The sequence below is a fragment of the Astyanax mexicanus genome, unplaced genomic scaffold, assembly GCF_023375975.1.
Source record: "Astyanax mexicanus isolate ESR-SI-001 unplaced genomic scaffold, AstMex3_surface scaffold_31, whole genome shotgun sequence".
NCBI lineage: Eukaryota > Metazoa > Chordata > Actinopteri > Characiformes > Acestrorhamphidae > Astyanax > Astyanax mexicanus.
In genome coordinates, this window is record NW_026040041.1 from 1,431,649 (window position 1) to 1,457,500 (window position 25,852).

Genomic DNA, 25,852 nt, shown 5'->3' on the forward strand with positions numbered 1-25,852 from the left:
AATGTGCCCTGGTGATAGGAATTGAACGCTAACATATAGCTTTATAAAGCTTTTTAAAGTTTTGAAAAATTTAAGTTCAGCACCAGACAAGAGCGCATTGACAATGTGCTTTTATGTTTTGTTTTTTGAGTATATAAAAAAATATATAAAAGTGACTTTCAGTTAAATAATAGCAAGGTAAAATAATATTAAATTATGTTCAGTCAAAAGTTATGTTCTCTCTTTTAATTTTTTTATGAGAAAATGATTGAGAATGAGCATCTGTTGAAATTCTCAAACAGCAGAATGCGTATATCTGCTATATTAAGCTACAGTTATTAAATCTGTGTACTGAATATTAATATAAATCCTTATAACTGTCAGAAATAATTATAACTAATAATAACTTATAGTTACTGTGCAGATTTTAAAGTATATTTATTTTATAGTTGATTGCTGAAGGCTCTGGGCGAGGTGTTTTTTGCTAAAGGTAAAGGTGGTAAAGTGATGGTGTGTGGTATAGTGAATGGGGAGAGCAGTGCTCGTGGTGATTGGTGATCCAGTTCTGGTTGCGCGGCTGACTGTTGATTTTAGTCCGGGTTTATCTGGATCAGTCGCGCAGCTCTATTATATTAAGATAGAAACACGCCAGAAATTTACCTGAACACAAGTCACTTTCAGACCACCACGCCCATCAGCGTTAATATATTCCTGAAGTCTAACGCTATTTTAATGATGCGTGAAAATAGACTGTTGATGGGGTGGAAGATAGCAATGCGCCTCACTATGCGTCTTGCACAGGGTGCACGATAGGGCCCATATATGCACTGCTCAGCACAACTCCAGCTTTTACATCAATCACAAACAAAATATAAAATAAAATTTTATTTTAACGTCTCCTTCCACTAAAATCCACTTTTTCTTGTTCTGTGTTTTTCGGAAAAAAGGTCTATTAAGAGTGTTTCTGAGGAACTGGACACAGGGAAAGCTGAGAGGTAAGATAATAATGTGGTTTGATGTAAAATAAGTTTGTTCTCTGTGTTCTTTGTTCTCATGCTGTGTTCATGAGCTAGTTGAAAGATCTTACTTCACAGCACCTTATTCTGTATTTCTGGTCCACCTTTAAAAGTCGCAATAAGAGTAGATTATTCAACCAATTCATAAAATCCAGATGAGCAGAAATTAAGTGGGTTATTGGTACGATGAGCAGTCTGGGTTTGAATGACCAGATCTCACCATTTTACTAAAACCAAAATACAAAATACAGAAGGAGCAGAAACCTGTGTTCTCCTGTCAGTATAAAAACCTAATTATGATTTTAGAACATTTAGAGAATTCTGGAGAATTTAGAATTTCTCAGCACACTTCCTGATCAGTTCTAAAACCTGTTTCATGATCAGAACATTCTTCTTCTAATTGTGTTCATATTGTGTTCACAGTGTTCTGCCATCAGTAAAGATAAAATGATATTGACTAAAAACTATCAAACAATGTTCTAGATAGTGTTTCTGAACACATTAACACTGCAGAACCCTGAATTTCAGACCATAATGATTTATTTGCAGTGTTAAACCTTTTGCACAACTTAGTTTTTCTTTTGGAGAAAAATGTATCCATCATCTGGTTTAAATCTGCCTGAAATGCATCTCTGTCAGCATATATAGACAGAATATGTTTAGCACTAGATGTAGATTTTCTGGTGGACAAAAAAAAAAGAAAATATTCCTCTATGGCTCATTTTTGCCCTTTACAAAATTTAAGATTATAAAACCACTCATATTAATTATTTCAATAATTATTATCTCGTGTTTTACAGATAATTCTTATAAGTTGTATGGCCAAGATTCTCTGAAATAGAAACGCTGCCTATCTGATGCACAAACCCTAAACCCTTAGAACAAACAGTTTTTGATCTGGGAAATCACAGTCCAAAGATTGTGTGAACTCACTCACATTTCATTTAATATGATCTTATGAGAATGAACTTTGAACCTGGAAAACTCAGCTGTAGGTTGATGCCTGGAAAAATCACAGGCTGATGCAAGAAACATAATACTGTTCTTACCGATGCAAAAGGAACAAAGATCGTTTTACGAGCCGATGTGACCCTCACGCAAAAATTAATGATTTTGTGATTTCAGCTAAAACTGGTTTGGATGTGAAACTCGTTCACAGTAAATGTGTGAGTTCACTTAAAGCGTAACGTCTGTTGTTGAAGATGACAGAAGAAGGAAGAGTCTATCAGAACTTCAGTGCAGGAATATACAGCTTGTATTCATTAGTATGTCCTCTGAACTATAAGTGTATACACAGGGCTTATTCCACTCCATACTTAAGATACAACATGGGCAAGATTCCCACGCCTTACTGTACTGTCTGTAACACTGATTCTGTTGCTACATTTTTAAATATATTTTGGGAGTGCAGTGTGATTTCTAAATTCTGGGATTACATTTTAATTACAATTTCCAATATGCTTGAAATTCATATTGACAAAAATCCATGTGAGGATAGTTGTTTTACCTTTACACTAGTTCAATAGAGACTAATCTAACGTTGTATTTTCTTAACCTGTAAATTCTGTACTTTTGTATTGTTTTCATCATCTTCATTGGGAAATGGTGCTATTGCCAGAACAAATAATAGCATTGTTCTGTATCAAGGTTAATGACCATAGATCTTCTTTTCTGCCATGTTATAAGATTAATGGTCACCTCAACTTGGGATCTTAGGAAAACAATTTTACGTCTGAGTTTCCCCACCAGTAGTTACTAATCGAAAGGGTGTTCATGGTCCACTTCCCAATCAGAAACTCGTATTTACCATCATTCCAAAATCACATGAATGTAGAATCACACCAACATGCTGGAAAGGTTGTAGATGGTGTCTGATACTGGTTGTGTTTTAGACTGGATCAGGATAAGAGATCAGACTCACCTGAACCCAGCTGTGTCTCCATGAAGAGTGAAGAGTCAATGGGTAAACTTATAAACTTCAGAGAGGATAACAGTTCTGCTGATCTCAGGTAAGGATGACGTGACTCTGGAGAATAAGATGACAAGACACTTCTATGTTTTCTCTGAATTCTACAACTATAACTTCTATACTAAACACACTTTAGTGATGGTAACAATTATGTTCTCTGGACTCAAATGAAGGGATTAATTATTCTGGCTTTAGAGGTTTTATATTTTATTGTTGTTGTTTTTTACAACTCTAATTCCAATAAAGTTTGGGATTCTGTGTAAAACATAAATCAAAACAGAATATAATAATTTGCAAATCCTTATATTACATTTTATTCACTACAAAGACAAGATATTTAATGTTCCAATGTTTAAACTTAATTCGTTTTTTGCAAATATTCACTTATTTTGAATTTGGTGCTGCAACAGGTACAAAGTAAGTTGGGACAGGGGCAACAAAAGACCGGGAGAGGTGAGGAATGCTGGAAAAACACCTGTTCAGAACATTCCACAGGTGATCAGGTTAATAGGAAACAGGTGAGGGTCATGATTGGGTATGAAGGGAGCATTCCTGAAAAGTTCAGTCGTTCATAAGCAAGGATGGAGAGAGGATCACCACTTTGTGAAGAACTGCGTGAAGAAATAGTCCAACAGTTTAAGAACAGTGTTTCTCAACATGCAGCTGCACAGAATTTAGGGATTTCATCATCTACAGCCCATAATATCATCAAAAACTTATTGGAGCAGCATAGATACAACCTGCATAAAACATGGAGTGTACTAAATACCATCATCAGGAAGGACCTGCAAGAGTAGACTCTCCAGAATATCTTGTAAAAGAAGACGATACAGTTATAACTAAATAAATGATTCATGAGTTTAATGATTACTATGTACAAATTAAATACAACTTAGTAAAAGAGATTGAGAAACCAACAAATAAGGATGATGTAGACAAAGATACTGTTGATATAAACCCTTTCTCCATATTTAACAGGAGAACTGATAAAAAAAAATGAAATACTGGAAATTGTAAAAAATAAATAAATAAAACATCCACAAACTGGAATGGAATAGAAATGACTACAGTTAAGTCTATAATAGAATATATAGTGAACCCTTTTACATATATCTGTAATCAGTCTCTTAAAACAGGCTCATTTCCTAATTAAATGAAAAAAGCTAAAATTATTCCAATTTCTAAAAGTGGAGACTTTCACCAGCTCTCAAATTACAGATCAATCTCTCTGCTCTCCCAGTTCTCAAACAAAATTAGAAAAAATATTTGTAGACAGGATAAATCATTTCATAGACAAACACAATTTACTGAATGATCAACAGTTTGGTTTTAGAGTAAATAGGTCCACCTCAATGGCGGTGATGCATCTTGTAGAAGATATATCAGCTGCAGTGGATCACAAGGAATATGCTGTTGGGGTGTTTATAGATTTTAAAAAAAGCATTTAACACTATAGATCATGAATTATTAATGACCAAATTAGAACGATATGGCTTTAGAGGAGCAGCATACTCATGACTTGAGAGTAATCTTGATAACAGGTATCAATATGTACAAATAAATCATTTTAAATCTAAATTATTGAAGGTCACTTGTGGAGTTCCACAAGGTTCAGTATTAGGACCGATATTGTTCACACTGTATATAAATGATATCTGTAAAGTGTCAAAATTGCTAAAATTTGCATTATTTGCTGATGATACTAATCTGTAGTGCTCTGAGAAATGTTTGGAACAGCTACTGAATACGATGGAAAGGGAACTGACAGTCTTAATGAAATGGTTTGATATAAACAAGCTATCCCTGTATTTAAGTAAAACAAAATTCATAATATTTAGTAAAAGACAAATTAGAAAAACAGTTAAAATTAAGATTGATGATGTTAATCATAAATGTTATTCATAAATTATGCTGGCAACAATTCAACTTTTTGCAATACTATATAAAACTAAAGATATATTGAATCAAAATTAACTTTATATACTGTATTGTTCCTTCATTGTTCCATACATGAGCTATTGTGTGGAGCAGTGGGGAAACACATATAAAACCAACACTAAACCTTTAAATCTTCATATTACAAAAGAAAGCTATAAGAATTATAAGTCAAAAAAACATACTATGAACCAACCAACAGATTATTTATTAATCTACATATTTTAAAATTCAGTGATATAGTCAACCTTTAAACTGCACTGTTAATGTACAAAGCACAAAACCATTTACTTCCTATCTGCATCCAGAAGCTGTTTGAAATTAAAGAGAGTAAATATGAACTTAGAGGAGTAGGTGTGTGTTTAAAAAAACAAAATTAAGAACTGATTTAAAAAATACATGTATATCTGTTAAAGGGGTTCGGTTATGGAATAAATGTGAAAAAGATTTAAGAATGTGTAGAACACTTTGTAAATTTAAAAGAATGTTTAAAGATAAGAGGATAAGCTCTTATAAATATGAAGAATTAACTACTATTAATGATGGGAGGCTCTGATATGTGGATTAACATTAACATACTCCTGTATTATTTATGTGTATGATTTGACTATATAAGATGACAATAAGATTTAAAAAGGGCAGTAAAAATAAGCATCAGCTTCAGACTACACCTTTTCAGTCATTATCAGGTTTTATTATTTTTCTCTTTTCTTTACTAATTTTTCATGTGTGAAAGCATGTGTGCACTTAACATTTTTAATCACTGTTATTATTGTCACTTTGTATAAAAAGGGTTTAATTTTAATGAACCAAAATAAACTAAACTAAAAAAAATATCCTGAGAATTTGGAGAAATCTCTGTAAGTAAGCTGCAGAAAAACAACATTAAACACCCGTGACCTTCGACCCCTCAGACGGCACTGCATTATAAACTGACATCATTCTGTAAGGGATATTAATCACCACACGGTCTCAGGATCACTTCAGAAAACCATTAGTTGAACTTCCTGAACTAAAACTTCCACACATAGGGTCCTCAGTTCCTGAGCGCTTATTGAGTTTTTAAAGGGAAGGTGATTTAACACAGTGGTAAAAACCATCCCAACTTCTTTAGAATGTGTTGTAGACGATCAGATTCAAAGTGAGTGAATATCTGCTAAAAACAGTAACGTTTATCTTGTTTGAACATTAAATATTTTTTTCCTTTGAAATGAATTAAATTGAATATAAATTGGATTTGCTAATTGACGTATTCTTTTTTAAATTATGTTTTAAACAACGTCTCAACTTAATTTTTTCTAAATTATCTCTGAAAGACTCTCAGAATGTGAGAAACATGATTTAGGAATTAAATCTTGAGAAGTTTTTCAAGTTCAACTTCCCAATTATAAACTCATTTACCATCAAAATCACATGAATGTAGAATCACACCAGCATGCTGGAAAGGTTGTAGATGGTGTCTGATACTGGTTGTGTTTTAGACTGGATCAGGATAAGAGATCAGACTCACCTGAACCCAGCTGTGTCTCCATGAAGAGTGACCGGTCAATGGGCAATCCAATAAACTTCAGAGAGGACAACAGTTCTGCTGATCTCAGGTAAGGATGACGTGACTCTGGAGAATAAGATGAAAAGACACTTCTATGTTTTCTCTGAATTCTACAACTATAACTTCTATACTAAAACACACTTTAGAGAAAACAATTCTACTAATACAAATTCTAACAAATAGAATCAGTCTGTGTGTGGAGGTGTTTGGTTTTGTACACCTGTGGTAATGGAAGTGATTGGAACCTGAGTTTAATGATTTGATTGGGTGAATGAATACTTTGGGCAGTGTAGTGTATAATCATCACTCTGACTGAGCTCTAGAGATCCTGTGTGCAGATGGGAGAATCTTTCAGCAGATAAATCATCACTGCAGCTCTCCAGCTATCTGATCTTTATGGAGGAAACTAAAACCTCACCTCTGTAAAAAACACATCTGGATTTTACAAAAAAACACCAGACTGTGAGAAACATGATTCTCTGATCTGATAAATCTAGAATTAACTTTTTGGTGAGCGTGAAGGTTGGTGGAGTGTTGCAGTGGTGGTTGATCTTCTGGAACTTTCTTTCTGTAGATATATTCACAATCACCATTTAGTAACATATGTTAATGTTATGTTTTCTGACAGAGTCCAGAAGGAGACTCCAGAAATCAGCAGGAGAAATATGGACTCCATATTAAAGGTGTGTAGGTGTGACTAATGCCAGAGCACATGTGAACACTGTAAAATGTGATTTAAACTTTAAATATGAAGTGATAAATATAATTATTCATTTTAATAAACATATTTTCAGATTACATCCAACATATTACTGTTTAGTAAACTTAGGATAATAAACATTAAATTATCAATTAAGAAGAAAGCTGTATTTTTTACTCTGTTTATATTTAATTAGTGCTGCTTTTATTATTGTAGCATAAATAAAAAATAATTTAATAATCATATTTAGCAGTAGTTTCAGTTTGGCCAGTTAGATATTTAATAGTCATTAAGAAATAATAGCTGAGCGGCAGAGGTTTACTCAACATACTCAATAAAATACAGCGAGATGTTAACAGTAAATGTTTTATAGATTTAGTGAGACTGTGTTTGTCTATAATTGTGATTTACATAATGATTAATTCACATTAGTAATGTCACACATTAATTAATGATAAGACCATTTATTAGTGATCAGTGCAGAAATAAGATAAGAGTGATTCATTATCCCACACTTTCAGCACTCTTGATCAGCTCCGCAGCGCGAGCAGCGTCAAATTTTTATGTTCTTTTTGCTTTTTGCCACTCTGCCTCTTTCCCATGGCTCTTGGCGTCTTGTCAGTTTTCATTACGGAGGCTTTCCACTGTCCATGCTTTTCATCCTGCTCTGTGTCGCTTCTCTTGCTTGACAAATCTGCACGGCTTTCTCAAGCGTCAGATCAGATTCCCAGAGTAGCCTCTCTCTCAGTCTCTGTCACGCACACCCATCACTATTCTGTCGCGTATGAGCGAATCAGTGAGGTCTCCGAAGTTGCAAGTTTGGCTCTTTAGTAGGGGTGGGCAATATTATATCGTATACAATATATCGTGACACTGAAATATCATGATATTAAAAATCCATATCGTGATAATAGGGCTGTTCTGTCTTAAAAGTAGTCTATTATTTACTGTGAAGCTTTAGGTGTATTTATTGTATAATTGTTTTAGTTTGCAGTTTATATGCATGCACTAAATATTCTGCAATATTTTTTGCTGCATTATATTATTTTATGCTATATTATTTATTTTGCCACATTATGATTATGCTGTTATACTCTTATACTATATTCCTGAAATGAATTAATTAATTTTCTGTTTTCCTATATCGCCAAGTATATCGTTATCGCAAAAATACCCTGAAATATCGTGATATTATTTAGAGCCATATCGCCATACCTGTCAAGTCTCCCGTTTTGGCCGGGAAACTACCGTATTTTACTCCTCTTTCCCGCCGTCCTCCCGTATTAGTATTTTCCCGTAAATTTCCCGTATTATACTAAATAAAAAAATATATAGGCCACAGGCGACAATGCACTGACCGCTGTGTGTCTCTTAACCAATCGTGGTGCCGGTTCAAGGAGAAAAGCCCGCCTTTCTGGAGAAACAGCCAATCAGCTAGCTGGTTTTGCGGAGCGCAGTTTAGTGTGGGGGAAGCCCCGCCCCTCCCCTCGCTGTGAGTTCAGGCAGCTAGTCGGAGCAGCTGTCGTTAAAACTAATCTGGATATACGGAGATTTTTCTAAAAGAAAGGTAATTAACCATGTAAACTGTGATGAGATTGTTTCTGATAGCTGGTTAAAAAGACTCTTCTCTGAATCAAAACATAAATTAAACCCACTGTGTGTTTAATAAAATACAGCTTGTGACTCAGTTAGCTTAACTTTAGAATTAGCTAGATAGATATTCAGGGTTTGAGAAAAATCTACATATATATATATATATATATATATATATATATATATATATATATATATATATATATATATAATGCCCTGCCCTGATGTGCCTGATCAGCCAATAACTATCATTTCCAAACTCTATTAGTTCAGGGCTAGTTTTAGGGTTTGTTAGAATTTGTTTAAATCTCAAGTATTGTGGTAATGTATTATAATGTAATGTAATGTATTATTTAGAAGGGGTAGAAGAGATGATCAGGAGTGGACTGAACGATAGAAAGAAGTATTAATGAAAGATTATTAATTGTGTAGGTCCCTTAGGACTATTATTTACTTATGGAATATATCTGATCCATGTCCTTTTTGTAAATTTGTGCACCCTTCAATTTCAATTTTAAATCTATAAAAAATATATATATATATATATATATATATATATATATATATATATATATATATATATTTTTTTTTTTTTTTTTTTTTTTTCCCTCGTTTGGGCTGTTGGGGCGGCGGAAAAAATCCCTTATTTTTAAGTCCAAAACTTGACAGGTATGCATATCGCCCACCCCTACTCTTTAGTTTCAAGTTCATGACAAACTATTCCACAGTTTCTGACTCTGTCTGTGTCCTGTTGTTGAAAACATATCTTTCATATGACTCGTTTTTCTTGGGAGTACAGGACAGTTCAACTCTCTCCATTACCAGTGCATAGTTCTTCAGTTGAGCTTCTGTTAGCTGCATGCTATCGAAGACATCCAGGGCATTGCTACCCGCTGTAGTCAGAAACAGCGCTACCCTTCGTCTGTCAACTATTCCGTCAGCCCCTATCACCGTCAGATATAGGGTAAACCGTTGTTTGAACCTTTTCCATTGTTCCTCTACGTTCCCTGTCAACTTTAGTTCAGTTGTTGGCTTTAAAAACTGCTCCATTGCCAGGCTCACAGCTATTTTTCCCTGCTGTGCAACGTAGCTAGCAAAGTCTTGGCTACTGCAAGCTAGCTAAGCTAACTAGCAAGAGAGCTTTTCTCGGACTTGCCTTCAACGTTCTCCAGCGTCACCTGCTTGTCTGTGTGCACATCGAGCTGAAGTTTGAAAACTGCTGATGTTATATTTTGTGCTCCTAAAAGAAATGCATGAAGAGCTATTGATAATGGAAGTGTGTTCTTTATTGGAGACTCACAGCAACAACGTCTAACGTCTCCCAAAACCACACATACGGGTTCATCACGTAATACACAAATCACATCAATGGCATAAATCACAATAACGTGTTAGTTACCTGTAATTAGGTTTGGTGTTTGGTTGACATGACGTGGCCTTTTTTTTGGTCCATTGTGTCAAATATATGTAAAGTATAGACGAATATGTCAAAAAAGTGCTGTTTTATATGAACTTAAAGAGCATTTATGGGATTAACATTACATTTTTTCACAATTTTTAGTCAAATCAGAAAAAGCTTATATGGTGTCACTGTCCCGATCACATTTCACAAAGTTTGATTTTGAATAAAAACAAGGAAATTAATTTATTTTCTGTTTAATCAGTCATATATTAATAACCCAGATGTCTACTTGTGGATCTGATTGGCCAAAAGTTCGGGCATAATAAGCCCCCATTCACTAAAACATTTTGTCACAAAAATAAATTTAATATGGTGTGACGCCATACTCCTTTTTTAAAATGGGCTTTTGTTTGGAGACCTTTAGGGACTGGGGGTCCTTCTTCTTTCAGGAGTGTTGTAAAAAAGAAAATGAAAGATGGGTCCACACCCACCCCTCATCCGGGGTACAACTCCCCTACGTGTTCGTTTTGATAGAGTCGCAGACAGGTGGAGTGAAGTTGAAAGCAAACCAAGTATTTATTACTGAGCTCAGGAGAACCAATACATACAAGACAGTTAACAGCCGTCTCAGTAAAAGTTCTGACCCCGTCTGATCTGACTCCATGTTTTATACCCCAAATGACGTGAAACCTGCTGATGAGGCGTTGCTAACGATTAGCTCATGTTAATATGCACAATTTCACGTGTTAGTACTCAAGTTTCACGTGTCTGACCGGACCACTAGTGTTTGCAGCGGTTTTTAGGGAGGCACTCACTCACCAAAAGGCCGCTTTGATCTAAGAGCCTCTTCTGTAGCAATTTAGCCCCGTACCGAGCGCACCAGTCGAAATCATACAGAGTGCACTAGCTGATGATTGATGGCCGTTAGTCAGAAACATGCAGTGAACGAAATGCTTCAAGCATGAGCTACGCTAGTCACACAATAGATTTCATATGTTATATATTAATGTGTTAGTAGCGCGTGGTTAGTCCGCCATATAATAGATCCTATGTGTTAGTAAACGCCTTATGTATAATGTGGGTTAATTTGTCATAATAGATGTGTTAGTCACATGCCTGATCAAACAATGTTTTACTATATATGTAAAGAATATATTGTGATTATTGGTTAATCTTCTATATAAATGCGTGTAAAATACACTGTGAGTAAAAATGATCAAATACAATGTGAGTATTGGTTAATGCATATAAAATACAAGGTTTCACACAATGATTATGTACTTATAGATACTAAGATAAGTAATCATAATTGATGATATTTGTCAATACACCCAAGGTAAAATAAACAGTATCTTTTCAGGAGGAAGAACAACACCTCAGAAGGACCCTGAAAGTTACAGGGTGAATTATCGCTCTTTATTCTTTCAGAAAAATTTTTACACTTTTACACAATAATACCCAAATTAAATTACTGTTCAGTCAATTTTACCTTTAAACTATATTGTCATATTGTAGTTAGCATGGTTTTATGATGTTAGCTTAAAGCCGCATTGCTTAATGTCATGATAAGTACATGAAACGTCATATGGTGTGACAGGGTTATGAATATTTTGTCACACTATATGATATGAACTGCATTTAAATACATAAATAATGCTATTAGATACATATGTTATATCTAATAGTTAAGATTTTTTTATATTTCTTTTATTTAACATTTTTATAGTATATTATTCACAAATGTAATATTTATACAGCAACACTCACTCATGCATGCAGATTCACTCACTTACTCAGACTCAGTTACTCCTGAACACAAAAGAAAAAGTTCAGTCTGACCCAGTTTCAGTTCACTGTAGCACATCTGAAAATCCAGCTTCAGCACAAAACCAGGAAAGACATTATAAACACATGGTTCTTCTGTTTGTTTCTTTAAGTAGAAGCCAAATGTTTCACAATGTTTATTGGCACACTGTTTTTATTAATACATCATCACCTTTCTGATCCATCATTGTTTTGCTCATTCTCTGTAAGGGTTCTATCTGCGGGCCCCTTTGTCTCCATCTGGTGGACATTTGTGGGTATTGACCTGCCTTTTTAATCTGAACTCTGAACCTTGATTGTCTGTGATGCCATCCACCTGTGACTGTTTGACCTTGTTGTTTCCTTGCCTCTCATTGGTTCTTTCCCCCCCTCCTGCCTTATTTAAACCCTGGATTTTGGGTAATCTGCCTCGGATTGTCGTGCCGTGCCCTGTCAACGTTTTGTGAGTTATTCCTGACTTTATCCTTCGTGCTGTTCTGTTGTGTTTTTTTCTCTCTGAAAGGACTTAAGTGGGATTTTTGTGAACCTGTTTTTTTGTTTGGACAATTGATGGACTGTTTTTGTGGGTTTTTGTTGGACAATCGATTAAGTGGGATTTTTGGGAATCTGTTTTTGTTTGGACAATTGATGGACTGTTTTTGTGGGATTTTCTTGGACAATTGATTAAATGGGATTTTGGGAATCTGTTTTTGTTTGGACAATTGATGGACTGTTTTTGTGGGTTGTTTTGTTAGATATTTTTTGACCTGCTTAAAGGGATATTTTTGTAGAGATTTTTGCTCCAACCAGTGGATTTTTAGTTTGGTATTTTTGGGAAAAGGTTTTTGTCCTGAGAAGAGGAAGTTTGTGTTGTATTCTTTGTTTGACCTAATAAATCAGCACTCTCCCGATTTCTCTCTGCTTTTGGGTCCAATTTCTAGATCCCTGACAGTACAATCCGAGCAACATGGACCCAGCAGACCAACCATCCCAAGACCAAGCGTTCCCCGACTTCCTTCGCTCTGCCTTGGAACAACAAGGAGCTGTTCTCGGGAGGCACCACAACCAACTAGACTCAATGTCCAAAACTATGGAGAACATGACAACAAGACTAGCTGACCTGGCGGCCCAGATCCAGCACCTCCACCTCTCCCGGACAGCTGCCACGGCTGAAGCTACACCTGCCACCCAAGCCGAACCGACCCCTATGACACTGTCAACCCTCCATACTCCCGAACCCCGTTTGCCCCCTCCAGAACGGTACTCAGGTGAACCTGGCACCTGCCGCGCTTTCCTCACCCAGTGTGACTTAGTCTTTCAACTCCAGCCTATGACCTTTCCGTCTGATCCAGCCAAGGTGGCGTATATCATAACGCAACTTTCGGGGAAAGCCAAAGAGTGGGGAACATCAGTCTGGGAGACAAAGCAGCCATTCTGCATGATCTACAAAGATTTTGTGGAGGAAATGAAGAAGGTCTTTGACAGGTCGAAGTATGGGAGAGAGGCTGCCAGAGAGATGTTGGTTATCCGCCAAGGCAACAGGTCAGTTTCAGATTTTGCTATCCAGTTCCGCACCCTGGCCACCTCGAGTGGCTGGAACTCCGAGGCCCAGCACGACACCTTCCTCCATGGTCTATCAGAGGCAGTAAAAGACCAACTAATAGCCCAAGACCCCCCTAAGACTTTAGACGACCTTGTGGACCGTGCCATTCGTATTGATAATCGCCTGCGACAACGCCAAGGAGGGGGGTTCTTCACCAGGCTTCAGAGTGTACCAGGCTGCACCGTATCCACACATCGGTCTACACTAGGCCTGACCCCTCCCACACCAAGCAATGTCGAGCCCATGCAGGTAGATCGTACCCGGCTGTCACCTACAGAGAGGCAAAGAAGAATTCAGTCCGGTTCCTGCCTCTATTGTGGTCAGTTGGGACATCTGGCTGCCACCTGCCCGCTAAAAGCCAACGCTCGCCAGTAAAGCGAGGAGTACTGGTGAGCATGACTCCTGTTAACCCACCCTCTTCCATTCCTTGCAACCTGTTCCCTGCAGTTTTAGAATGGGGCCAGCAACGTCAAACCTTTCAGGTGCTTATTGACTCAGGAGCTGACGAGAGCTTCATTGATGCTTCTCTAGCCTCCAAGTTGGCCATACCCACATCTCCCCTTCAAACACCCTTACTGGCAAGGGCTCTGAATGGAGCATCTCTGGGAGAGGTCACTCACATCACCTCTCCAGTCAGTCTCACTCTGTCTGGCAACCACCGTGAGTCGATTACCCTATGCCTTGTTGATTCCCCTCAAGCCCCCCTCGTCCTGGGCACCCCCTGGCTAGCCAAGCACAACCCTCTCATTGACTGGTCTAAAAACAAAATTGTTGGTTGGAATCAGTCCTGCCATTCCCAATGCCTGCGCTCTGCTATGCTTTCAGAGTCCCCTAGCCCGGAACCCCATGAAGAGTTCCCTGACCTGTCTGAAATTCCCCTAGAATACCTGGATCTGAAGGCGGTGTTTAGCAAGTCCCGAGCCATATCCCTACCCCCGCACCGACCCTATGACTGTGCCATAGAGCTTCTACCTGGCACATTCCCCCCCAGAGGTGGTCTATATTCGCTCTCTCAGCCTGAGACTGTGGCTATGAATAAATACATATCAGAGTCCCTAGCTGCGGGTATCATTCGCCCTTCTTCCTCACCAGCAGGTGCCGGTTTCTTCTTCGTGGGCAAGAAGGATGGCTCACTTCGGCCCTGCATTGACTATCGAGGACTAAATGAAATAACTGTCCGAAACCGCTATCCCCTTCCTCTTATGTCCTCTGCCTTTGAAATGCTTCAAGGTGCCACGGTGTTCAGCAAATTGGATCTCCGTAATGCCTACCACTTGGTCCGGATTAAGGAGGGAGATGAGTGGAAGACCGCTTTCAATACCCCCTCTGGCCATTATGAATATCTTGTCCTCCCATTTGGACTGACCAATGCTCCTGCCGTCTTTCAGGCCCTTGTTAACGATGTCCTCAGGGACATGCTTAATAAGTTTGTTTTTGTTTATTTGGATGACATCCTCATTTTTTCGAAGTCCTTACCAGAGCATATTGCTCATGTCCGAACAGTCCTTCAACGCCTCCTGGAGAATCGGCTCTATGTGAAGGCAGAAAAAAGTGAGTTCCATCAAGACACCATCTCCTTCCTGGGCTTTGTGGTCTCCACGGGAACCCTACAAATGGATCCTAGCAAAGTGCGGGCTGTGGTGGAGTGGCCCGAACCATCTACACGCAAGGAGCTACAGCGGTTCCTTGGTTTTGCTAATTTTTACCGCCGGTTTATCAGGAACTATAGCACCCTGGCAGCCCCCCTGACTTCTCTCACATCTTCCGCTGTGGCCTTCCACTGGTCCCCATCTGCCAATAAGGTCTTCCAAGCCTTGAAATCTTGTTTCACCTCTGCCCCCATCCTCGTACAGCCTGACCCTGACCAACAATTCATTGTGGAGGTAGATGCCTCGGATGTGGGTGTGGGGGCTGTCCTCTCCCAGCGCTCTACTAAGGATCAGAAGGTACATCCATGTGCCTTTTACTCCCACCGGCTCTCCCCCAGTGAACGCAACTATGACATCGGTGACCGAGAGCTCCTGGCGGTGAAATTGGCCTTGGAGGAGTGGAGGCATTGGTTGGAGGGGAGCACATTGCCATTCCTGGTCTGGACTGACCATAAAAATCTGGAATATCTGCGCTCTGCCAAACGCCTGAATCCCCGTCAAGCCCGCTGGTCCCTCTTCTTCTCCAGATTTAATTTTACCCTCTCCTATCGCCCTGGGTCGAAGAATGGAAAACCTGATGCCCTTTCCCGTTCATTCAGCAGTTCGGACAGTACCCCTTCCCCCACCACTATTCTCCCTGAACGCTGCCTTGTCGGCGCCGCCATTATGGACATTGAGTCACTGGTACAGAATGCTCAAGACTCTGAATCCACCCCCAGTCAGTGTCCGTCTAATTGTTTGTTTGTCCCAGTTTCTGTCCGTCCACAGGTGCTGCAATGGGGTCACTCCTCCCGCCTGTCCTGCCACCCTGGAACCAGACGAACCCAGTCCTTTATCAAGAGACGGTTCTGGTGGCCGTCCATGGGGAGAGAGGTCCGCCGATTCGTCTCTGCCTGTCCAGTCTGCGCCCAGAACAAGAGGCCTACTCAACCTCCATCAGGTCTATTACAGCCTTTATCTATACCCAAGAGACCCTGGTCCCACATTGCCCTTGATTTCATTACCGGCCTGCCCGAATCTAACGGCAACACTACCATTTTAACTGTGGTTGACCGGTTTTCTAAATCTGTTCATTTTATCCCTTTGCCCAAACTACCATCTGCTAGAGAGACCGCTAATTTGCTGATAAATCATGTTTTTAGACTGCATGGGCTCCCCGTAGAGGTGGTCTCGGACAGGGGTCCACAGTTTACATCTAGGTTCTGGCAAGCCTTTTGTAAGATGCTTGGTGCTTCAGTCTCTCTCTCTTCTGGTTTTCACCCGCAGTCTAATGGCCAGACGGAGAGGGCGAACCAGCTTCTGGAGACGGTTCTACGCTGCCTGGCCTCCCAGAACCCCTCCACCTGGAGTCAGCAGTTGCCCTGGGCCGAGTACTCTATCAACTCGCTCACCTCCTCTTCGTCTGGTCTGTCACCCTTTGAATGCTGCCTGGGTTACCAACCGCCCCTGTTCCCTGACCAAGAAGTGGAGGTTGGGGTTCCCTCTGCCCAAGCCTTCGTTCGTCGCTGCCGTCGGACATGGCGCCAAGCACGCTCTGCTCTCCGACGTGCCTCGGCCAGGATCAAGAAACAGGCGGACAGGCATCGCACCATGGCCCCTCGTTACCGGGTGGGCCAGCGTGTTTGGTTGTCCACCCAGGACCTTCCACTTAAGGTGGACTCCCGCAAGCTGGCACCCCGCTTCATCGGCCCCTTCCCGATTTGTAAACTTATCAACCGGTCTGCTGTTAGGCTGAAGTTGCCCCTCAACCTTCGCTGCATCCACCCCACTTTCCACGTCTCCCGCATCAAGCCATTCATTTGTAGTCCCATGCACCCTGCCCCTGTACCCCCTCCTCCCCCCCGACTCATTGATGGCTCTGATGCCTATACAGTGCGTCGGCTGCTGCAGGCCCGTCGACGGGGCCGTGGCTGGCAGTATCTTGTTGACTGGGAGGGTTACGGCCCGGAGGAGAGGAGCTGGGTCCCTGCGCGCCAGATCCTCGATCCCTCTCTCATCAGGGACTTTCACCATCGGCATCTTGCCCAATCCACTGTTACGCCGGGAGGCGTTCGTTGATGGGGGGGTACTGTAAGGGTTCTATCTGCGGGCCCCTTTGTCTCCATCTGGTGGACATTTGTGGGTATTGACCTGCCTTTTTGATCTGAACTCTGAACCTTGATTGTCTGTGATGCCATCCACCTGTGACTGTTTGACCTTGTTGTTTCCTTGCCTCTCATTGGTTCTTTCCCCCCCTCCTGCCTTATTTAAACCCTGGATTTTGGGTAATCTGCCTCGGATTGTCGTGCCGTGCCCTGTCAACGTTTTGTGAGTTATTCCTGACTTTATCCTTCGTGCTGTTCTGTTGTGTTTTTTTCTCTCTGAAAGGACTTAAGTGGGATTTTTGTGAACCTGTTTTTTTGTTTGGACAATTGATGGACTGTTTTTGTGGGATTTTCTTGGACAATTGATTAAATGGGATTTTGGGAATCTGTTTTTGTTTGGACAATTGATGGACTGTTTTTGTGGGTTGTTTTGTTAGATATTTTTTGACCTGCTTAAAGGGATATTTTTGTAGAGATTTTTGCTCCAACCAGTGGATTTTTAGTTTGGTATTTTTGGGAAAAGGTTTTTGTCCTGAGAAGAGGAAGTTTGTGTTGTATTCTTTGTTTGACCTAATAAATCAGCACTCTCCCGATTTCTCTCTGCTTTTGGGTCCAATTTCTAGATCCCTGACATTCTCATATAAAAAAATATGCATTAAATATAAAAAGGTTCAATGATTTACTAAAGATTGTTAGAATTCCTGTAGCTAACATTCGGCAGATTAAAATAAAAAGTGCAACATCTAATGAATACAATAAGTGGATTAGTTAATGTCTTATAAACATTCTTTACTATGTTGAGTAGATTTCACTTTTCCTTCAACAATTTTGTGATTCTGCTGTAACTGAAAATGATTTCAGTCAGTAAACAAACCAAGTTTGTTTGTTTGCTAAATGCAGCTAATACAGATTTTTGCATACAGATAGGTGTGAGGTGTGATTCATCATATGGTGTGACACCATGTCATATGGTGTGACATTCAGAATAAAAACAAAAAATAAGGATTTTGGGTATTTATAATAAACTGCTTAGGTTACAAGAATTTTGGTACTTTTATAAAAAGATATTCCCAAATTAAATTGAAGTAAGTTGAAAGAATTTGATTAAATGTGTTCCTATGTGTGTAGATAATGAAAAATAATGCAAAAGGTAACATATTTGCACATGAACAATGCTATATTTTAAATAATAATAACAAAAAATGAGGATAAATTGACTTAATTGCTGAGCCATCTGACTTTTAACATATAGACACTTGTGTTTGTAGCTAATTTGTGTTTTACAGCATATACATATATGATCCGAAAAATTCATCTGCAAGTGTCTTTGTGTTATTGTGCAGAGTTTAAAATTAATAAAAAAAAGTAATAAAAAATTAATGTAAATGTTACTTGAATCTGTATGTTGTTACTTAATTTTTTTTAATAATTTTTATATAAAAGGTCTTTATTTAGTGCCGTTTTCTCAGAATCCACGGAGTCCCAGGGTGGGTGTTCTTGTATTTGTTTTGTTTATTTAGGATATAATTGTATATTGGAAGCCCAATGTCTGCTCTTAATAATAAAAAGTTAGGTTCACTGTAAAATGGTGTAACAGTATTATTATGCTAGTATATTATTACTGTGGCACATTGTCTTTACGCTCCTTTGGGAGCCTAGAAGCAGTGGTGCTTTAAAATGACAATATATTGTCCTGGAAATGTTGTTATTGTGACAGGCCTAGGTATTAGTCATAGTCTTATGCCTCTGTTTAAAGGCCATTTATTTATATATTTTTCTTTATTTTTTATTTTTAACTGCATGCTTGTAAATATCCTGCACTAAAAAAATGGTGACAGGATCAAAGAAAATAAAATCAGTTTAATCTGCCTTTCTTTTGTTTTTATCTGGTGCTTCAGATCATTTGCCCAACACTACAGTAAAAAAGATTGGCCTTTCATACTGTTTTTTTTTTTTTTGGTAGTTTATCACAAACTATCATCTGTTCTTGTCTTACTACCATTTCTTACCATGTGTTTAATCAGGAACTGGAGCACAAAGTCATCTCTCTGGTAAAGAACCAGCTGAAGAGGTTTGTGAAGGTCCTGAAGAATCTGGATTACCCAGCATGCTCTGGGAAAGAGGAGGAGGATGAGGAGGATCAGAGTGGTGTCAGAGAGGGAGCGCTGAAGATCACACTGCACGTCCTGAGAAACATGAACCAGACAGACCTCGCTAACAAACTGCAGACCAGTAAGAGTCATGTGATTTCTCATTATGTAAATTAATTTAGAATTTAAATAGAAGAGAATTTAAGAGATAATGTAGAAACAGGTTCTGAGTTATGAGTGTGAGTAGGTGATGGTATATGTTCAGTGTTAATGTTAAAGAGATAATGTAGAGCTATAGATAATGTAGAAACAGGTTCTGAGTTATGAGTGTGTGTAGGTGATGGTATATGTTCAGTGTTAATGTTAAAGAGATAATGAAGCACTATAGCTAATAGAAAGAGCAGGCTACACATACAGATAAACATTATTATAAAAAAACGTATCCAAAAGCTTGTGTAAAGAGAAAAGTTTTGAGCAGATCCTTTAATTCCTATAAGATTTTCAAACCTATCGGTTAGAACTGATCGTGTCAAATGCAGCACTACGATCTAGAGTACAAGAATGGCAGTGTTGCCTGGGACACTGTGTGGCACCACAGGCTACACCTGAAACTGCTGAGGACTATCCCGGACTGGCATATAGTGAGGTTCATCATGGAGATGCTTGCGAACCATAGCTTAATTGTCCTGACCAGGGAAGGCCAGACCAGCAGGCTCTGAAGGCTGAGGAATGGTGTCCCACAAGGCTTCGTCCTCTTGCCAATGTTGTTAAACATCTATATTCACGACCTGCCAGAAACAAAATCTACCAAGTAAGTCTATGCAGACAAATTGGCAATCATTCTACGACACCCAACATGGAAGGTGATGGAAGGGTCTCAACCAAAGGGTCGCATCCTGACAGACTACCTCCAAAAGTGGCATCTGCAGCTTAGTGTGCGTAAGACAGTGTCCGCAGCATACCATCTCAACAATCGGGAAGCAAGAAAGGAAATTGGGTGTGTATGTTGGCAATAACCGCCAGAAGTTCCAGCAAGCCCCAAAGTACCTAGGTGTTCGCCTGGAACACTGTCCAATAAGCAGCACCTCAATGAAGTTAAGGCCAAGTTAACTACAATGGTCTCGCTCTACTGCTGGTTGGCCAGTTCAATTTAGGGAGCTTTCCCTCAGACCCTACACATCTTCACTCAAGCCCTTGTCCTTTCTGTAGCCGAATAATGTGCCCCTTCATGGAGCAGAACCCCACACGTGACCAAGGTAGACACTGCCATCTATAGCGCCCTGTGAAACTAGCTGCCTGAAATCCACCTCCGTGTCCTACCTCTCAGTCCTTTCTGGAATCGCCCCAGCTAATTTCCGGGGGGAAGCAGCTACCCTCACTCTGGTGTGAAAAGCCCAGAAGTATAACACGCACACCCTGCACAGAGTCACTACAACACCGGCCCCACCAGGACTCAAGTCTCATCGTCCATACAACAAGGCAGCACAAGAGATGCTACAGACTATCCCTGAGGACCTCTCCAGGGATGCTTGGCTAGCAGCATCCTGGAAGCAGACATGGGAGACAGCTTGGCTTTCACACATCCAACAATTCATCAGGGACCAGGTGGTGGTGTAAAAGGAGAAGACCTGCCACACCACCTATGGACCTTGCGAGTGTGGCGAACCTCAACAGACTGCCGAACATATAATTACGGGATGCCCCCTGTTCACTTTCATTATCTGGCCCATTTTACTTGGACCCATAGAGAAGGGTGTGGCTGCATGACACTGAGTTGGCCATCTGATTGTGTACGAAAGAAAAAGAAGTGCTGCCCCTATCAAGTGAAAAAGTATATCATTAGTTACTCTTAGTAAAGCTGGTTTCAGTGCTACAGTCCAGACTAAAAAAAACAAATGAATGCTGTTGTTGTGGAGATCTGAGCAGAGCTGCTTTATCACTACTGTTTCTAGAATTCTGACTTTGAATTGTAATTGATCTATAATCAAACAGTTTTTTTTACTGTCATTAAGTTTATCCACAAAAAAAAGTAAAAAAAAGACATCTAGGGGTTTCTCTGTTTGTTTCTGAATAAGAGCTGGGATATTCTGAAATTTGGTTTTAATTAGGTTTTTTTCTGTAGTCTGAAACGCTATGAGACCACTTCAAACTTCCTAACACCACATTTCTACATGGGGGTTTAGGGCCCTATCGTACACCCCGCGCAAGGCGTGTAGCATGGCGCGTTGCCATCGTAAACCACATCAACAGTCTATTTTTACGCCTTGCGCACTCGTCCTTAAAATAGCAATGGACTTCTGGAATATATTAACGCTGATGGGCGTGGTGGTCTGGAAATGACGTGTGTTCAGGTAAATTTCTGGCATTTTTCTATCTTGGCGGCGGAAAAACGCGTTGCACGATTGATCCTGTGAGAGGACGTTGAAATTCAATGGTCAGTCGCGCACCAAAAACTGAATCACGATCACCCTGCGCCCCCCCCCCCCCCGCAAAATACCCCATACCATCACTTCCTTACCACAGTAAATAAAAAAACCTTACCCAGAGCCTTCAGCAATCAACTATAAAAATAAAATATACTTAAAAATCTGCATTACAGTTATAAGGATTTATATTTATGTTCAGTACACAGATTTAATAGCTGTATTTCAGCAGACACAGGCATTCTGCTGTTTTAGAATTTTAACAGATGCTTATTATTATATAGTTTTAGAAATAAAAAATAAACATAATGGACAAATCGACTTTTATTTCACTTCACTATTATTTAACCAAAAATTCACTTTTATTATTATTTTTTTTTATATATCTGAAAAATAAAGCACATTGTCACCCTGGCCTCTGGGGCTGTCCGTCAATTATATAAAACTTAAAACTTTTAAAATACACAGAAATATAAAGCTATATGTTAGCGTTCGTTTCTTATCAGCAGGAAGCCTGTGATTGTTTTAAATTAGTTTTTTAATATGTTTATATTTTATATTATTTATTTTTTAATTCATTTTAATTATTTTAATTATTTTATTGATCAAATTATATATATATATATATATGTATATATATATATATATATATATATATATTTTTTTTTTCCCATGAATCCCATGTTCTTCGTTTATTCATATAAATTTTATAATTTTTTATCATTCTTATCATTTTACTTTATAATCACTACTATTATTTTTTCTTCATAAGATATAAATTCTTTTTTTTTTACGTATCAATTTTTATGATCTTTTAAAAATGTCTTATTTTTTCTTTTTTACGTATATATTTTAATTGTCTATAGTAAATGTCAGTTTTTATTTCTAATTTTTTAAAAATATGTTTAATCCCTTTTAAACTGTAAATGCTCAGTGGCATTGTAAATGAGGGTCCCTCTCCAGTGTAAATGATGGTTGATTGCTTGATTAATATTCAATGACGCAAACCCAGTTTTTACATAAACAATAAACAGAATAAAGAATAAAATAACATTACTCTTGCCTTATTTGAACAGCGTGAGGCGCAGTCAGTTTATGCTCTTAAAATAGGAATGAACAGAAGACAGAGCGCAGCTGCCTCTTAAAGGGGATGGATACAGACACACTGATTGGTTTTATTTCACTTTACGCCCAAAACACACCCATGAATAAGTTGGAGCTGCGCAAGGCATATTTTTCGCGCCCTCAAGATACCAAACACACAGACACAGGACACGCCCCAAAATCCAGCTGCGCAAAGCGCAATTACCTATTGCGTTACAGATTGTTAAAATAGGGCCCTTAATATGGTACATGATATATTAATTATAACGTCAAATGTTCTGTATTTGTTTTTGTTATTTGTTTTCTCTGTTTATTAGAACTGGCTCCTTCCTGCCACCGAAAGCTCAAATCAACACTGAAGGGAAAATTTGAGAAAATTAATGAAGGAATGACAAATCCTGAAACCTCAGTCCTCCTGAATCAGATCTACACAGAGCTCTACATCACACAGGGAGGGGGTGGAGAGATCAATCAGGAACATGAAGTGAGACAGATAGAAGATGCATCCAGGAAAAGGACAACACAGGAGATTCCCATCAAATGTAACGACATCTTTAAACCATTACCAGAACAGAACCGGTCCATCAGAACTGTGCTGACTAAAGGAGTTGCTGGAATTGGAAAAACAGTCTCTGTGCAGAAGTTCATTCTGGACTGGGCTGAAGGAAAAGTAAATCAGGACGTCCTCTTCATTTTCCCTCTTCCTTTTAGAGAACTGAATCTGATGAAGGAGAAGAAGCTCAGTCTGGTGAATCTTCTTCAGCGCTTCTTCCCAGAAACACAAGATTTAAAACCAAGACATTATAAGAGCTACAAGATCATGTTCATCTTTGATGGTCTGGATGAGTGTCGACTTCCTCTGGATTTCCAGAACAATGAGAACTTGGTGGATATAGAAGAACAAACCTCAGTGGATGTGCTGCTGACAAACCTCATCAAGAAGAACCTGCTTCCATCTGCTCTCCTGTGGATAACTACTCGACCAGCAGCAGCCAATCAGATCCCCCCTGACTGTATAGACCAGGTAACAGAGGTACGAGGGTTCAGAGACCCTCAGAAAGAGGAATACTTCAGGAAAAGGATCAGAGATCAGAGCCTTGCTGAAAGAATCATTACACACATGAAGTCCTCCAGAAGCCTCTACATCATGTGCCACATCCCAGTCTTCTGCTGGATCTCAGCCACTGTTCTAGAGAGGATGTTGGGTGAAGCAGAGGGAGGAGAGATCCCCAAGACTCTGACTCAAATGTTCACACACTTCCTGATCTTTCAGATCAAACACCGCAGCCAGAAGTACCACCATAACAGTGAGGATGATCTTAAGCAGACTAGAAAGATTATTCTGGCTCTGGGAAAACTGGCTTTCCAACAGCTGGAGAAAGGAAACCTGATCTTCTACGAGGAAGATCTGAAAGAGTGCAGCATTGATGTGAAAGAAGTGTTCGTGTACTCAGGAGTGTGCACCCAGATCTTCAGACAGGAATCTGAACTTCACCTGGGAAAGGTCTTTAGCTTTGTACATCTGAGTGTTCAGGAGTTTCTGGCTGCTTTATATGCGTTTCTCTCCTTCATCTCCAACAACAGAAATGTTCTACCTGGAGTTTTGGATTTCTCCAAAAAGGAAACGATGTCTGACTTCCTGAAGAGAGCCGTGGACGAGGCCTTAAAAAGTAAAAACGGACACCTGGACCTTTTCCTCCGATTTCTTCTGGGTCTCTCACTGGAGTCCAATCAGACTCTCTTACGAGGTCTTCTGATACAGACAGGAAGCATCTCTCACAGTAAAGAGGAAGTAGTGGAGCACATCAAGCAGAAGATCGAGGAGAATCTCTCTCCAGATAAAACGATCAGTCTGTTCCACTGTCTGAATGAACTGAATGATCATTCTCTAGTGCAGCAAGTCCAACAGTACCTGAACAGAGGAGGAGGATCCAGAGGAGGAGGATCCAGAGGAAGAGGATCCAGAGGAAGAGGATCCAGGGGTCTCAGTGGAGCTAAACTCTCTCCTGCTGAGTGGTCAGCTGTGGCGTTTGTGATGCTGAATTCAGAAGAGGATCTGGATGAGTTTGACCTGAGTAAATTTCAGAAATCAGAAGAATGTCTTCTGAGGCTGCTTCCAGTGGTGAAAACATCCAGAAAGATTGTGTGAGTATTTTCATTAATCAGTGTTTCATCTGTGCTGTTTTATATTTTATAGTATGGATTAATCTGTCCTTTTATTGATGATTTGTTGAAAAACTAAACATATTAATCAGAGGCGTGTTTCCTAAAAGCGATCAATCTTAGCAAATTACAAATTAACTAACGCAGGATATTAGAAAAGTCATTTCTATGAGTATTTCTCAGAGAGATTTGCAAGCCCAAACTTAAACAATTTAAAAGAACGTCTTTGTTGACTCCTCCTCTGAAAAAGCTCAGTCAAAATACAAACATTGATTCTCTCTGAAGAAAACTCAGAAAAGTATATAAAAATAATTCTCTATTATGCCTAAAAAAATATTAAATGTGGGGGAATCAATATCATTTTGCATATTCTGAAAAAAACACATGATCAAATTTAGGCATTTCAAAATACTTGTAAGCACACAACTACATAAATAAACAAAACAAAATCCATTTCAATGCTCCAACCTATTATGAAAAAATGAATTGTGTACACAAAAAAATGATTTGGTCCATCAACCAATCACTTACTTAATCACTCCAACCTGCAGCCTATACACACATAGTTTCAGATAGAAACATCACAATACAAAAACATCTCTTAAGATAAAATGAACTGTTAAATTCCCCACCTTTTGGGTTTAGGGGTAAAAGGGGAAATACAACACTATGTATATGGAATAAACTGCCTCTGGAGACCTTAAATGTAATAAGGTATTGCCTCTGGAAAATGAGTTGCAGTACACATAATCGTGAGTAAAAACTGGTTCACTAACTTGGTTTTTGGAAG

General features: G+C 39.1%; 1 protein-coding gene across 1 annotated transcript in view; it reads left to right on the forward strand.

The window, feature by feature from the left end:
* The first annotated feature begins 924 nt into the window (after positions 1-924).
* LOC111197530 (NLR family CARD domain-containing protein 3-like) overlaps positions 925-25,852 on the forward strand; it is a 141,681-nt gene continuing 116,753 nt past the window's right edge. The window contains exons 1-6 of the mRNA XM_049472838.1: positions 925-974; positions 2,888-3,004; positions 6,381-6,497; positions 7,077-7,131; positions 19,307-19,514; positions 23,217-25,044. Of these exons, the coding sequence (XP_049328795.1) occupies positions 2,937-3,004; positions 6,381-6,497; positions 7,077-7,131; positions 19,307-19,514; positions 23,217-25,044 (2,276 nt within the window). The 5' untranslated portion in view covers positions 925-974; positions 2,888-2,936. The remainder of the gene's footprint in view (positions 975-2,887; positions 3,005-6,380; positions 6,498-7,076; positions 7,132-19,306; positions 19,515-23,216; positions 25,045-25,852) is intronic.